This window comes from Tauraco erythrolophus, chromosome 11 (assembly GCF_009769465.1).
Source record: "Tauraco erythrolophus isolate bTauEry1 chromosome 11, bTauEry1.pri, whole genome shotgun sequence".
NCBI classification, from domain to species: domain Eukaryota; kingdom Metazoa; phylum Chordata; class Aves; order Musophagiformes; family Musophagidae; genus Tauraco; species Tauraco erythrolophus.
This window is the reverse complement of record NC_141475.1, coordinates 12245506-12262799: the sequence shown is the minus strand read 5'-3', so window position 1 is coordinate 12262799 and position 17294 is coordinate 12245506. Positions and strand designations below refer to the sequence as shown.

The 17294-nt window shown below is 35.3% G+C and overlaps 1 protein-coding gene across 2 annotated transcripts in view; it reads left to right on the top strand.

Moving 5' to 3' along the window:
• DNER (delta/notch like EGF repeat containing) overlaps positions 1-17294 on the top strand; it is a 126482-nt gene that overhangs the window by 75136 nt on the left and 34052 nt on the right. For both annotated transcript variants that reach the window (XM_086618513.1, XM_086618511.1), the window contains exons 6-7: positions 4871-5024; positions 9751-9864. In XM_086618513.1, the coding sequence (XP_086474639.1) occupies positions 4871-5024; positions 9751-9864 (268 nt within the window). The remainder of the gene's footprint in view (positions 1-4870; positions 5025-9750; positions 9865-17294) is intronic.

The following is a 17294-nucleotide window of genomic DNA, read 5'->3' as shown; positions in this document are numbered from 1 at the left end:
TGTCACGTTGTCTGTTTGTCCATAGTATTTTTTAAAATCTGTCAGTTTTCCTTACGCTTTAGCCTGTTAGTTGCATAATAGAACTTCAGCCAGGAATCTGACTCAGGCCCAGCATAAGCAACATAGGTAAAAATAGAAGGGGTTTTTTCATTAAGCAGGGAGTTTTTGCCATTGTTTAATGCATCTTAGGTGAGATATGCCCTGAAATGTCTTAGTGATTTCCCTAATGATGGAGCAAACAACTGCCAAAATTATATGCTTGACATGTACCGACTGTCGTTTCCCACAGACACATCTGTACTTCTTTTTGCAGAATTGAGACTTTAATTTTCTTTAGGTTTACAACATGCCCTTTGTGATTTGCCATTTGTTTTTATCTATAATTAATTCTGTTTTGCACAATCTAGTCTTGCAAGGTGCAAAGCAGTTTCTTAGAAGAAAGTTTATTCATGGTATTAGGCCTTTTATGCAAAGAGCTCTGCTGACTGTAGTCATTGCCTCCAGTGCCAAGAAGATTAATGATTGTCTTTGTGTTTTTATGTACTTCATAGTTTTATTCCAAATCTAGTTTAATGTAAAAGAAAGTAGTAACACATCTGCTTAATGGGAAAGTTAAATGTAATTAACAATCTGCAGTGATATAAGTGCAGTGGCATACTGTTATCTATGGAGTGCATAAAACTATAAACAAATAAATTCTGGTCTAACCTGGAACTCTTGACCAGTTTTTACTCATTCTTTACTGATACATGACTTAGCTTCTACTGAGCTAGGTGCTTTTTATAGAATGTGGATATGAAATGGGAAACTTTTAATGACAGTTTCTTTTTCAGTTATTGTTACTTTTGAAAACAACATAAAATTCACCACTTTGAACAAAGTTCTGTGAAGTGAGGTGATACTGAGTCAAAGTGATGCCTTTTCCTTCCTTTGTGTGAGCTTTGTAGCCCTGCTTTGCTACCATACTTGCCATTCTCCCACAATGAAAGCAGAAAGGTGTCAGAAGGATAATACTGGCCTTGACAGCATCGCAATACGAATACCACTTTCCCATTTATATACTCAGCTTTACACCAGAATAAGTTGTCCTCAAACCAGTTAGCTGTGAACGGAAGTGAAAAATTTTGGTATTAACCTAGAGAAAGATTTTTTTGCTGTGAATTTCTGATTCTGTGTAGGATTTTAAATTGAACTTTAGCCATCCATTGAGTTTGAGAGCCACAATTTTGCTTACATGTGAGATAAATTATTTCTTTCACAGATTGCTCTGTTCCATAACTGTGGCTCTCCCATGTAAAATATGGAAGAGCTGACTATGTAAATATGAAATTTTATTGCTAGAATTAGAACCCTTGAGATTTACACAAAAATAGCTGGCTCTGCCTGCACTGAGAAGTAATGTATTGAACTGAATAGCGATGATTCCTATGTCTTCTATATGGACTAGAAGCTTTGATGTACATCCACTTGATTGTATTTGTGTGTGTATATATATATGTATGTATATGTGTGAGTATATATGTATATTTGTATGTTTTTATAAAAAAGCCTCATGTATACCTAAAAGCGTGCTCTCCTGCATATGGATGTAGTTTCCTAAGTACAATAAACTCCCAAATACAAAATATGTAATTATCATACACCAATGTTTTGCACAAATATTATAGCAACTCACTGCGAGTTGTAATAAATAGTGAAAGTCTTGGTCAGTAGGATAAAGAGTAAACATTCATTTTATTCTGGTCATCTTAAGAGCTTCTTTACTATAGTTTTCTTTTTTTTTTTTTTAAAAAAAGTGATCTTTTATGGTCTCATTAGCCTGAAATCTAGAATCTGATGAGCACGTTATTAGTCTTCTTACTTAAAATAGGGGAAAAAAGTACTATATTTCAACTGTATTTATAATAATAAAGACAATTGGTTTGGGTAATAGCAAATTATTTTCAAGAATTTATTTCATTGCCATCCAAATTCATATATGATAGATTTGCTCTCCCATAATCAAGTAAAATACACAGATGAACTGCCCATTGATAGTAGATTGTTTTGGAATTCTTAGATAGTGAGTACTAGCATTATGGCAGCATGTAGTTTCTTCTTGACTTAGTTTTCCTCAAGTATGCTAGTACATGTCATCTCTTCAGGAAAAAGAATTAATAGTATCATGTTTGAAAAGTGAGGACGACATGCCTAATAAAAATGATGACACCTAGTCTTCTCTACAGAATAACTTCCCTGCATCTCAGAACTGTTATCTGTCATTAGACAATTCAATCTGAAGTGTTGCAATGCTTTTCTTTTCTGCTTTCAAAACCCATTTTGTTAACTACACTTTATAGTAAATTGATCCCTTTATCATACTCTTACAGGGATGTCAATATAATCTGAGCTTTTCTTTTCTATTTCATTAATATTGTTGAGGCAATGACTGATTATTGCATTGTTTAAACATATTAGTACTTACATTATAGTAATCAGCTTCCATTGCTTTGAAATGAGATTTTAGTGCAGGCTGAGCCATGCTGTCTCTGTCGGTGTGGACAGTACAGGCATTTCCTTCCTCTCTGATAAATGGTTCAGGTAATGATGTACTTTGTATCTTACTTTCAGATCTAATATAAAACAGCCATGAACCTGAGCCTACCTAATGAACATGGTACCTCTTTGTTCTGACAGAATTAACTTTGATGGGATGTTATACTTCTCGAATCTCTTGCTTAGGGATGTCTTTAGCACCAGATAGATGTAGATAAGACTGTTCTCATTTGCAGTGCATACGGAACAACCAGAAACATGTTTAAATGAGATCAAGACTCCAATCTCTTCAAATGGGGTACAGAATTTAAGTACAGAGCCTATATCTTTCCCCATGCTCTATTCATCTCCATTTTAAGAAAAATATGCCATTTTTTTTCATGGTATAGTATCTCTCTTTGTTCAGCCAGTACAGGTGAGTTATTGAGACAGGCAGCAATCTTGGTTTTGTATTAAGTCAAAACTCAACACTCCATTCCAAGAACAATAGAAAACACTTGAAGTCATAACATAATTTAGTGTTAATAAGAGTTAGAACAGCTGTGAAGGATGCTGCAGGCAAAATGTTTATGTGTGCTTTTTACCTGGGTCCTGATCATAGAATCGTAGAATGGTTTGGGTTGGAAGGGACCTTAAAGATCATCTAGTTCCAACCCCCCTGCCATGGGCAGGGACACCTTCCCCTAGATCAGGTTGCTCAAAGCCTCATCCAACCTAGCCTTGAACACTTCCAGGGATGCGGCATCCACAACTTCTCTGGGCAACCTGTTCCAGTGCCTCATTGCCCTGAGTGAAGAATTTATTCCTCAGATCTAATCTAAATATGCACAATGGTACTGCATGACTCCAATGATAGGAGATTTTAAGGACAACACTAACTTTGAACCACTGATCACTATTGTCTTTAGGAACCCAAGTGATCTTTGTGCTGCTGTGTTTTCCACCAATGCTATATGGAGATGTGGGAATACTGTGTATTTAGTTAATTGTTTAGTTCTTAAATAGAAGTGATTATCTGTTTCACTCTGTTAGCCACTCTCCCAGGTAGTTCGTATGAGTTATCTTCAAAGTAAGTTACTATGTGATGTGATTATAGTAGTTTCTGGCTATGTTTGCTCGCCTGTCTTTCCTTTCTGTTCAGCTACAGCCTTGTTTGGAAACCTGCCATTGCTAATGCATGAGAGATTCAGAGCTGTTTTGTGAAGAGCCTTGGGCAAATATCAGAACATGTATAGACCATACACTTAGCAGGGACTTCTGGCACTTCAGATAAATAACATACCCATCATTCTGAGTTTTGGAGATGTATAGAATTAATCCTTGTTTAAACTCTATCAGGGTAATATTTGTAAGGAAGAATGAAATATGAGTTTTACTTAGTAAAGTTTTGTATTTGTATCAAGATGATTATTTTCTTTTCTACTTAGGTCACCGCTGTGTATTCCTATGCAGCAAACACAAGTAAAAATAGAAGATAAAATAGTAACCTCATCTCTTTGTTTATAGTTCCGTGCACATTCTGTACATTGCATTACAGTGTTTGTGCATGGGGCAGCTGCGTTCCAGCCCTAATGGTCTGACTTTGAAATGTTTGAGAGTGAGTGATGTTGCCATCTAGTGTTTAATGAACAAAGAAAGTAAGATATTTAATCTAAATGTATACTACAGATGAGAAAGCTTTCCTTTCTTCCTTCCATTCTTTGAGACCTCCTTGGCAATCTTAACCTCCTAAAGATTTTTTAAAATCTTATCTCAATTATTTTATTACTGACAAAACTGTGCCATGTCATGCCTACTATAGATATTTGAGATCTTTAACAGGTATAGTGTTCTTGATCTTTTACTAAACAGCAAGGTTAGGAGAAAATAACAAATACATTCAGAAGATCTGTTTTCATAAAATTGAAGAGGTGTGCCACTACTGAAGTACCACTGAAGTGAGCCTCTGGGACCCCAACCCTGTCCTTCACGTAGAGGGTCCATCTTTGTAGTAGGATTTTGTTGCAGTAAATCTGCTCATTTCTTATTCTGACAATTATTTCAGTATATAAATGTAATTTCTGGAATGGAATAAAAAATGTAGAGGGATTTAGACATTATGGATCTGATCTCACCCTCCTTATCTAGATGAAATTACTTGACAGCACAAAAAATTTTAGCTGAAGAATACGTGCAGGTTTAATATTTCAGAGAGTAACTTCATGCAGTTGATGTATTTATGGCAGCTACTGTTGTGAACAGAAAAACAACAAAAACATCTTTGTTCAGTAGAGTATGCAATGAAAACATAATCTTTGAAAATTCATTGTGAAGTACATATGCTGTTTGTTTTTAGGCAACTTTTTTCTGTGACTGCGAGGATGGGTATCAGGGTTCCCTGTGTGAAGAATTTAATGCTTGTCAGAGCCAGCCCTGTCAGAACAATGCAACCTGCACTGATGTAGCACAGAAACATGACGGGAACAATTTCACCTGCAGCTGCCCGGCTGGTAGGTTTTGTAATACGCTTTGAATAATAATGCATTTTTATTTTAACATTTGGTGCATATCTTTTGCAGACCAGTGAACTGCGCAACTTCAGACACTAGGAAAGAAGGAAAATACAACAACATAAGGGCGGTTTTTAAAAGGCTGTGGAAGATTTTTCATCTGTGAAAAATGGAATTGAAAACACACATCTGAACCGTAACCGAATGAGTGAATTATTCACAACTAATAAAACTTTACCTACTAAGAAGAGATGACCAAAATTTAGTTTACATCAGCTTTTTCTTAATCTTCTTTTTTTCTTTTCAATGTAGATTTAAAGTATACATTACTAACTAACATAACTAACCTTTCAATATACATTCTTTCATTGTAACTAGTAAACTCTTTTCTTCAGTTGCACTAGTCAAATGGAAGAAAATTATCTCCACACTGTGAAGTTGTTAAATCATTCCTCTCTGCAGTTGTTAAATCGTTCCTCAGAATTAACTTAAATTTTGGAAACTCATTAAAAATTCATAACCTAAACTGAATAATTTGTGGGTTTTATTAATGAACAAGTATCTGAGTTCTCTGAAGTTATTTTAAGAACATTTCCTTTAAAAATTTGATCAAATGAATTTAAACAATTGAAATTAAAATTTAACTAAATACAATGCTCATACGCTGGAGGACAAATTAAAGATAAATGCTGATGGAAAAAACCTTACTAAATGACTGTTATAGACACCTACTCTCTGAACTTTACATTTTAAAACCAAACTCAATTATCATAATAAAACAGTTACTTCAATATATATTTTCTAATATTTTTTAAAAATAAAAGTTGACTGAGATTAGGATCAGTAACAGGTAATTTATTTTGCTTCTTAGAAACATTTTACTGTATATTTTCATTTCGGTAATACTGGTCAGTTGATACTAGTGAGAAAGGGGAAAAAAAAGGGCAGGGAAGGAGGAAGATGCTTCCACAATAGGCCCTAAGATCTGCAGAATATAAAAGCTATATCATAAAAAGCAGATGGAGAAATGAATTATTTGGTCAGGTTTCTAGTGGTTATGTCTAAATGGCTATTGACTGGCTTTAATGCTGGGTGGGTATTTGTGTACATTAAATATATATGTACATGTAGCAATACTTTCTTTATTCTGCCCCAAAGCAGGATCATGGAGTTGGTGTTCTGATATTCCCTTAAAGATGGGAATATTCTTATACTTTACCCTAACGCATATCAGCACAGACTAGAGAAACTTCTAGCTCCACTAGATTATCTGTAAGTACCAGTCTCAAAAATGACTGAGCCAGAAGCAGGTGGATGCAAGTGGTGCTTTAATGTGGCTGCCATGTACTACCCTCTGCCCTGTTCTGTGAACTTTACAGTTCAGAATATCCGCAGTGGCAAATCATTACGGCCCTTTTTCTCTCCAAAGGCAAAGAGTTTTCCTTTTAATTATACTTTTTCTGACTTTAGGACTTCCAGTTTTTCTCTCTTTGCTTAAAGTCACTATAGCGAATGTGCAGCAAGAAAGATTTATATTTGTATTTTTATATAACGACCTGGATTTATACTGCTCTGAATATAAGATGTGAAGCTATTATGCAGGTGTACTCTCTTTAATAAATCTGCCAAAGGATCAACTGTCACTTTAATAAGACATGTAAATACAGTTGAATAATGATTTAAATATGAGAAGAGAAAGATCAGAGTGGAATAAACTTTGAATGTTTGAACAATTCCTGCCATTAATGTCATGTTGAATATGGTTGATTCAGAGTTGTTTTGAGTTTTGACAAGTAGTTTCCAATTAGAAAAGAAAAAATGTATTTATTTGTTGTGTTTGTGTTGTTTGCTTTTATTGAGATAGCTATCCTGGAAATTGTTCTACATCAAGTACTATTAGGCTAAATTTCTTTTTTTAAATTCCCTACCTCAGAAGAAATACAAGAATAATTCTAAAAAACCTATTCAAATTTAATGAAATCAACATTTTAATTGGAATATAATTTGAATATAAAATATTCTTGAAATACTTCAAAATTCTTGGGTTTAGTTGTGTAAAAAAAGCTTTAGAAGGAATATTTATAATAATTCTGATGTGCTTATTGTAAAGCCTGGTAGTGTTTCCACTAGGAAAACTCAATATTTTTGAGTTGCACAGTGAAGTTTTGCAGAGTAGCGTAAATATACTTCTCACTTATGTATAGGACTCTGAAGGTATCACTGCTGTTATTACACTTAGATCAATCTGGGATAGTTTCTGCCTCTATTGGGAAGTTACAAATTATAGTTCCTTGATAAAGCAAATGTTATTTTATTTGTGTAATGATATAAAATCCTAGGATTTTTATTATTATGATCCTAGATATTTGCATCAAGTGGTTATATATTTTTTAAAAATTTGGCCTCTCCATATTTTTAAAAGCTCTTTATGAGATAAAAATGTAGTTGCTATTAGGGACAGGCATGTCAATTGCCTGCTTTGTAAAGTGTTATCGCAATTGTAGAAAAATGGGTACCATGAGATGCCAGGAAACAATGAGTAAGATCATGACAGTTTCTTGAAGATAACATATCTCTCTTACATATTTTGTAACTATAATATATTCCCATTGATAAATGTCTCCATATGTAAGTTTCAGAAACATTTGTATGTGAATGAGATCATGTTCCCGAAATGTTGACAGAAGTAAATGTTATGAAGATAAGCGTTACCACAAAATGAATAGGTGTAATGATTCTTAAAGTGTATCTCACCAGAAAACTGCTTTCCCCACCCCGTCCATCGTAATTGCTTAGCACCTCTTAATTTGTAGCACTTGTGACATATTTGGTATGAAAATCCCAAATCATATTCTCTTTCAGATGGACAAACCATGCCCTATACATAATAATAAGATGGGACATATTTATTTTCATAAAACTGACATAAAATATTATCTCTGATGAGTTTTCCTGCAAGCTATAATGACAATTGCAGGAAGTCAGATTCTTGTAGCAAGCTTCAGAGCAACACAATCACTTCGGCCTTTCTATGCCAACATTCTTTTGGATACACACTGAATTCCAGTGTAATTTTTAGCTTTCATAAGTTTGGTAACAGTTCGAAGATGAAAAAACGTTTAAATGAGTTAAGCATATTCAATACCGTATTATGATTCATAAAAATAATCATCTGAATGTTAGAACTTGAAAAAATATGAAGCCTATAGATAAAAAAAAATCATTGCTAGTTTTGTAAAATTTATGTTAATTTGAGACCAATTAGAATTACAGAAAATCACTAGTTATCCAGAGTGAGGCTGACGTCCCTTTAAGTGCCTCAATCCAGTCCAGAGGCGCTGCCTTATGAGAGCACAGTTCTGGTTTTCAACCTCAGTATTTTTCTCCAGTTTAGGTGATTTATGGGCATTAATCCAGATACAACATACAGCCAAGTTTCTTTTTCCAGGTTTTCCATTGCAGAAAATGGGATCATAATTTAGCTTGCTATAGGATATAAAAGCAGCAAGGTATACAGAGAGTACGTCTGCTTATACATCCTTTTCTGTAGTAGTGCTTTAGCAACTCTAAATGCAACAATCTATGTTGAGAGCTATTTTATGGTGACATCAGTAGATTTGAACAGGTCTAAGTATTAGCCTGCCTCAAAGGCTTATAAATGTTAATTTTGATTGCCTTAAAAAAATAATTAATCAAAATAAGATTTTTTTTTTAAATTATTTTTCCTTTTTCTCCCCTGCATGAACAAAATCCTAGGCCAGGCATGTCTTCTGTCTCACCTTGGGGTCTTTGTCTTAGATAGCTGTGTGTTAAGTGTCACCTAGTCACAGCTTACTGGTCTAACACCAGCCATTGTGTTAAACACGCTTATTATGCAAGATATTTCTAATTTTATGTAGGGTTCCTTTTAAAAAATAAAGTGGCTCTGTGTGTAGTATGTAGTTTCTTCTTCAGTCCTGCATCCAAGATAGTTTGTTGGAGGTAAATAAAACTTGGAAAGAAGAATGTGTGATATTTGTTAAGGAATTTAAGTTTGGAGTGTTTAATCCTTTAGATTGTATTTTGTAAGTTTGTTCATTTTTTGAGGATGTATTATAGACATCAGACATATGGAACAAAGCAAACTTATGTTAAAATTGTACAGTACACACAATCTGTAGCTTGTGAACTTATAGGAGCTTATTTGGAAGAGTTTGTAACTGTGCTGAGCAGTTCTTCACAGCTCCCACTTAAAATAAACACTCTTTTTGAAGCCCAGAAGTAGGAGCAAATGACAGTCATTCAGCATATGCACAAATAATTCATGGTGTCAACTCTTTCTTAAAGACTTGCTATTTCTTAAAGACTTGCTAAAGATTGTTGACTTGAGATTCAAGATTTGTTTGAAAACCATTCAAAAAATGGCTTCTTTTTGTTATATGGGTGCTGATGAGGACCCAGCACCAACCTTCATGATATTAGTGCTGTCAGAATGTTGCTGCTTGTAAAATACAATTAGTATAATCTCTAGATTTCCTCTACTTATTTATGTTTCTGCAGTGAAGTATAAGTTCTAATTAAAAACCTCATTTTATAAGAGATTAGAAGACTATCTTGGATTCTATTTCTTACTTTGGTTAATTTTATTCAAGAAAACTAATGGTGCTGTCTGAATGACCTAGTAATACATTTAGTAATAAAACCTTATTTTCGCTATATTTCCTGAATGCTGTGTGCTGTTTTGTAGGTTACACCGGAGAGCTGTGCCAGTCAGAGATTGATCATTGCATCCAGCAGCCATGCCAAAATGGAGGTACCTGCTCATCCAACATCAATGGATTCAGTTGTCAGTGCCCAGAAGGTAAACAGCAGAGACCTGTCTAGTACCTCATACAAACTAGTGGTTTGCACTTAGTCTGAATTTTCAGTTATATTTATATGTATATTTAAATATTTTTTAAATTGTGCCTTAGGACATAATTGTAAGCAGAAAAAAATCCAGATAAAAAAATCTTTGTATAATCAGCAATAGTATGTGAAGTATGGTAGGAGCTTGGTGTTTCAGGGTATATGTGGCGCAGAAATTTTCTTTCTCTGAAGCTTAGTGGTTTAGTGTATGTGTGGCATAGAAATATTCTCTATTTCTCTGGCACCTATGCAGTAGAAATCAGGCTCCAGCACTGTGAGAAGGTGAATCTGAGGAGAGTTAGACTGTGGTCTGATTTTTGTATTGTCCAGTAAATGTGTGAGAAAAGGATGCTTCCCTTGTTGTGTTGGCATGTTTTTGCATATGATTCAGTTGGCTAAAATGTGTGTAAGAGCAATAATTCAAAACTAAAGGAATTATTTCAGTCCCCCAAAGTTTTAATTCATCCTCTTTTCTGTTTGGACTTTTGCCTTTCTTTACATGAAAGCCTTTCAGTGGTTCTCATTGGTAAACGCTGTAAATGTAGCTATGTGAAATGAGGACAAGACAATGCTGAAGTGTATGCTCTGGTAACAATTTGCTGACTGGAATGGCAGCTACCTAAATTGCTCATAAAAAAATTATCAGGAGTGAAAGCTCTCAATTATGAAGCCTTCTGTTAGTTATTTATAATTAAGATTAGAACCTTGAACTAATTATATTTCTGTTCTTACTTGATCTGTGGATGTTGTTTTTAATTCTGCCAGCACCTTATCCTTGCTTGAAGGATACAAGTCTTTGATATCTGCTCCAGTAACATATACTTGCTTAATAAGGAAGATTGTTTGTAATTTCTTTAGACTGATTCCTTGCTTTTCTAGGGTGTTATGCTTTAATGAGTGACCCACTTAATAGCTGTGTTGAAACACAGACACTGACATTTTGACAGCAGTGCAGGTCTTGCATTTGAAAGAGTTTTGAAAATTGTTTGCCTTATAACTAGTAGCAAAACTCAGTGAGAAAATTGTTAGATGTTAGTCTTGGTCAAGAATTTACTTGCATTTTTCTTAGGAAATCTGTTCAAGGATCTTTAAGGACGCTTTGTGGGAAATGATCTTCCCCGTAATAAATGCTTGGAAAAATAGCTGCTGGGATATTTGGCTGTTTTAGGACTGCTCCCCAGTGCCCTGCTAAAAGGCATTTATGCCTCGGATGCTGTGCAGTGCTGTGGCTGCTCTCCTGCTCAGGGAGCTTGTGCCAGCAGCAATTATCCCACGAGGGGCACGGGGCCAGCCACCAGCTCCGCCTGCCCACAGGCCCTGGCACAGCCGCAGGCAGCAACGCTGCCCGTCCGAGCGCAGCAGCCAGCCGTGCCAAGGGCCTCGCGCCATTCCTTGGTGCTGCGTGGGAGGCCTGGAATGCAGGAGGGGAAAACCTTCCCTTCGTCTCCCTCCAGAGCAGTTCTCCCCAAAGAGCGACAGAGATATTGTCCGATGTGCCCCTGCTTGATGTGTCGCGTTCTTGTTGACAGCAGCGTTTCTGCTGCCGGAGAACAGTTACTTGGACAAACAGTCACTTGGACTTCTCTTTTCTCAGTTTTACTGGTGTTTGGCTATCTCTGTGTTACACCACATAGCCCGACAGTCTTGTTGCCTGCTTTATTTCTTGAGTATTTATCTCCTGCTACTTTCTTTGCCACTGATCCATATTTGTGTCTGATAGGTTTCCAGTTGTTTCTGTCGTGTGCTCTGCTGTAAGCAGGCTTATTTTGGCACTGCCATTGTACAATCTTAGATTTTTGGGCTGTGTGCTTTGCTCTTTTTCTTTCTGGGCAAATCGTTACCATTTTCTCAGTATTCTGCTATTTTTTTTTCTTTTTGGCACTTCCATTCTTATTATGTCTTACAAACCTGTGCTCCTTTTCTCCTTGGAATCTTGAGGTTTTCCATGGTTTCTGGATTTTCCTTAAAGATATGACGTGCTTTTTGTCCCTTCCAGAGAAAACAAAAAACCACAATTACTTAGCAACTTCAAGAAGTACCTCTCTGGTCATAGACTGTGTTGACAGGCAAACATGAGGTTTAGGTCACCTGTCTGAAACTTTCTGTGCAGAGTTACCAATTCTAGTCTCCCAGTAGCATTTCCGTGTTTCCAAGAACAGCTATGTTACGGAGTGAGGATAGAACTAGGGGAAGAGCTGTTACTTTCATTACTTATTTATATATCTAAAATGCTCACATGGCATAAATGTTTTCAAAAAGCAATGGGGCACCATGAGAAAAAAATTTTGCTGAAATATATCTACAACTCTTGTTAAAATCAGTTTGCATCTATTGACTTGTTTTATTTCCAATGTAGAAAAAGCCTTTGGAGGGGATATAAAGTTTCAGGTATCACTTTCTGGACTGGCCAGGATTATTTCCTTTAGAAAGAATTGTCTTGCATATGCCAGGTCTGATTCTCAGTCCCTTGGACATGAGAAAATCATTCTTAGGTTTTCAGGAACAAATACCATCTTGTGTGCATGGTTGCTTTTCTTGAGTGAGCCTGCGATAGCTCAACAGCAGCCCCAAAGGTGTCTCCTGGGCTCCCTAATAATTACCCTCGTTTCAAAGAGCGAATGCTTCCCGTGAAGTTATGTAGCTGTGCTTCCTACTCATGTCCTCTCCATAAAGAGGGGAGAGCGTTGGTGCAGAAGTGACAGTCTGTCTGCAAGGACCAGTGCTATTGCTCTGGAGGAGCCTAATGGGCGTATTAGGTAACAAGGTGTTGCTTTTGCATCTTTTTCTGTAAGATCTACTAATGCCAATGAGCTCAGGAATTTGGTTATTTTGTGGAGGGAAAGAAAGAGCTGATTTAACAAAATATCTTGTCTAAATTTACTAATGTCTGCCTTTCCCATAATTCTTCTTTCCTCTTTTGAGGTATTATCCTCTCATAGAGGTGTATTTTGAGAGCTTTTGTTTGGGTTTTGAAGAGATTCGGTTATTTTTGTAAATACAACAAAGGATAGTTAATTGAAAATCACAGATGCAAGAACTTGAAGATTTGCTATTTTTAGCATGTCCTCAAATTTTCCATGAAAAAAAAATCTCTGCCAAAACCCCATGATAGGTTCCTAATTTAAAGTGAGGTCTCTTGCTCTGCTGCTATTCTCCTGCTGTGCTTAATAGTAATTGCTTGTGAGAAGAGAACTTACTTTCTGTAGTGCTAATTCAGCACAGTGGGGGAAAGGTAGCCAAGAAGCTTATGTATGTGTAAAAACTAAAAGACTGGAGATACAATGTGGTTAGGCAGAAAAAGATAAGAGAAGATGGAAAGTGTCACAAAAGAAAAGAAAAAGATGGCAGAAAAAAAGGAATGAGATGGAAACAACAAGGAATGATCTCGAGATTGTGCATTTCTTTTACAAATGAGAGCATGTGATAACTTACAGAAGGTGAGATCTAAGGCACTGAAAAAGCAGCATAGATCAGATATGAACATTTCATGATTTTTCTTTAGACAATTTTACTGTCTTAAGAGTCCTTTAGTGAAGAAAATTTCTTTATGCTTGCAGCTTCTATTTTCTGTGTGATGCATTGTAGATTTTAATCTCCAAAATATGTCAGAAAATAAACTGCTACATGAAGTTGTCGAATCACCTGTACTAAAGAGAAAATTGGATTTTATACTCGAATTTATACTGAAGAAGCTTAAGCAATACTAAGGACTGAAAAATTAGTTCAAAATTTTGGCTCTTTATTATTGTGAAAAGGATATTTGGGATGTTGTACTTATTTACAGTAGGGATCTTTGATCATCTTCTTTAAAGTTTCATGATAAGAAACACACACTTAGCAGATATTACTTTCAAATGATCATGCAAATAAATTTCTACACGTTCTAGGAACCTGCACATAGTAAACATCTGCCAACCTGAACATGGATATTTGAAATTTATGTTCAGAATGATTCCATAAATACCCATATCACTTAAATGTCTCCTCTGATTTTCTTCCACTTATTGTAATGTATAACATACTACTGTATTGGCAGTAATATTAATTCATTTTATTTGAGTTGATTAGGGTACCGCTCATCAATTTATGAATTTGGTTACTTCATTTTCTTTAAGTCACTGAGAAGTTAGGTAAATTCCCAAAGCACTCTGAAGTGGAATTCAATATACAAATAATAATTAGAAACATAAAAAAAGCTGGTTGGAATAAGCAAATGTAATTACAATAAATGTTTTAGCAATGGAGAAACTAGTTATCCTTATTTAGGCAGTTATTAAATTCATTGAAATATTTGTTAATTTGTTAATTTTTATCGTTCCATGCAATTTTAATGTCCTGATGATATGTACAGATGAACTACATACAGTGTTATAGGAAAACATTAATCTTTGACAAAAATAGCAAGCATTCAGCTAGCTTGGATTCTTGGGATTTTGCTACCTTCTCTGTGCGGAGGTCATCTGCTCTGACAGAAGTGGCAGCAACCTTTTCATTCAGATTAATTGACAATTTGGTTTGACTAGCTACAGGTAACTACAGCTAGGCAACACACTGAGCAAAAGTGCCCTGAAATACCTCCAGGTATTTCTGGAAATACTGGAAAGCAGCAAATTTATGAATGCTCTTATTGTGGTTTCTGTGCTTTAAAAAATAAAGAGTTTGACAGCTATAGAAAATGCTAAGTTGTGATTCATATTTGTTGATTTGCAGTAGCAGCTAGAAAATGCACATTGTCACCATGAATTTTAATTGACTGGGAGAATAGAAGTTATTTGCTTAAATAAAGAATAGCCTAAGTTTCAAGGTCTTCACTTTTTCTGAGCTTCATTTTCATGTAAAAGCCTTTTTCTAGATTATATCTTACAGATGTGATTCAAACTTCTTTAGGTTTATACACAATAAACCTATTTATTATTTTAATTTTAAGAAATTAGGTCACACAGCTGCTGTATATGGAAGATTTCCCAAGGTTACTGGTGATTAGAGAATGCAGAATTCTTCATATTACCATAAGAGAGTTTAATTTACCTGGAGAACATTTTGTTGTTAATTAAAAATTTTTATGGCTGTTTAGTTTCTGGTACTTTCTGTTAATCTAATGTTTTTACCTGGCATCTTCCCAAATTGCTCTTATTTTTGATAGACTTCTCCGTAATGCTTTAACAGGTTTACCTTCTATTCATCTTTATCTGTAAAGACTTAGCTAGGGTGAATTTCAATCAAAATCTTACAATTACATTTTAATGATTTCATGTTTCCTTATGACGAGTATCTTTTTTCCCTTTAAAGAATTCTGATGAAATACCATCAGACGTCTTGTATTTCCTCACAAAACAATTTTCTATAGGGAAAATAATTATTTGCTTGTATTGCTTTTAATATTTATTCCTGTATTTAAAATCTAAAGGTTTTGTAAGGCCGAGTCCTAGCAATTCACAGACTTAATTTTTCACATTTATGTAATTTAAATAGTTTTAACATAACATTCAGGCAAGTTGGTTGTTCCACAGATTGTAGAAAAAGCAGTTGTACAGTAGCTTCAGAAAATGTTTAACGTCCTTGCTTTGTACATGGCTCTCTGGCTTTCAATAGCCAAGTAATTAAAATCTCACCATGATGAGAAATCTGGCTTTTATCCAGAGCTTTTCTATCTCTGAAAACACTTTCTGATCTAGTTTCTAGCATTGCCCTGGAGGTCTGTAGTGATATATAAGGAATATCACCTGACTTAATTCTTCTAGTCTTCTTGACAACTAGCCAAATGGTCTGATCTGTGTAAGCACAAATATTGTATTGTGGTTTTTAGCTGTACAAATCTTTTCTAATGTTGCCTTTCCCCTTTACCTCTGTGTTATTCCTTTGATAAATTTTGCCTTCAGATCTTTCAAATCACCAGTAGTCTTTATCTTTCAGTCATGTCTCTGTTACACCAATGATGACTTAGATGCAGGTTGAGTTTGTGTTAGCTGGCTGAAGAACAGTTTGGGGAATATCTAAATGCAGATAAATAATCCTGATTTTTTTATTTCCTCGAGCATTTGATTCTGTTTTTAATCAATAAACCTCTGAATTTGATTTTTAAATTTATCACTGGCATTCTTTGTTTTCAACAATTTTATTGATATGGACTTAAATATACATTCAGAAATGCTAAAATAATAGATTTCAATTCAGATGTGTAACTACTGCTGCTTTGAGGATTTTTGGATATTTAACTCATACACAAGATTTAAACTTCCAGAATCAATTAAACACATTTCACAGTGCAGTCAAAGATAGCACAAGGGCAACATGTTTTAGTGTATTTCAAACCTGCATATGTTCTTGAAATGCTTTGTCACTCGAAACATTAGCCATCTGCCAGTAAGCTTCTCTTTGTAGGGAAGGTTATTGCAAAGGTTGTAGTGAAGCAGCATTAGTGTCATTGTGTGACCTCAGATCTCTTTGATCCTTTTTAATCCAGTTCCAGAGGTAGTAGAGATTTCATCCAACTCATTGGCTGATGTTCTCCTGGTAATAGTTACAAGTCCTTGCAGATTCTTTTAAAACCATCTGGGATTTTATGATAACAGTACAGGCTTCTTTAATTCATCAGCAAAAAGTTACTGGAATTAGATTCTTGATTTTAAGGTTTCTGTTCTTTTCAGTTTCTGATGGTTATGCAGTTACCATCTACAGGAGAGACCTCTAATATAGGATTCCACAGTATCTGTTTTTAAGCTGCCCCTCTTCAACATTGGCGTGCAGGTGGTCCTGATAAAGCCCATGAAACAATCTGGGCCATAGGATAGCAAAATGGACAGGGCAGAAGGCTCTTGCCTCTTCTTTGCCTGTGCTCTGCCAGAGCAACTTTTCTTTCCTGATCTGTCGCTGAGTTACTTACGAATAAACTGTTAGAAGTTCAATCTGTAGGTTGTTTCTTTTTTTATTATTTTTTTTAATAGGATTATTTTTTCTTTATTTTTCATTCCATAGCTCTGGTGTAAGACTTCGGAATGTGAGAGGGAAACACAGCTGTTTAAGTCATTTGTGTCCAGGACATAATGTTTTGAGGATGCTTCTAAAATCCTGCTGCCAACAGTGCCCAAGAATATTCTAGTTTTGTCTGGAACTTTCAGGGCAGTTGTGGCCTTTCCATCTTTTTCTTGGTTAGAGTAATCTAAGTTTTGTTAATTCTCTGAGTATATCCCTGTAGTACAATTTGTGTGGGTTGCTCACCTTTGCTTAATATCCATTTCCCTCCCTTTTTGATGCAGTTTGCTGAGCTTTTGTGATCTATAACGCATGGAGCGTGCCTCCTTGAGGAAGTCCTCAGGCTCTTTAAAATTTCTTGCTGGTCTCCCTTTTTTTGGTGTGTGCTGGAAACTTTAATGTCTTTAGGCT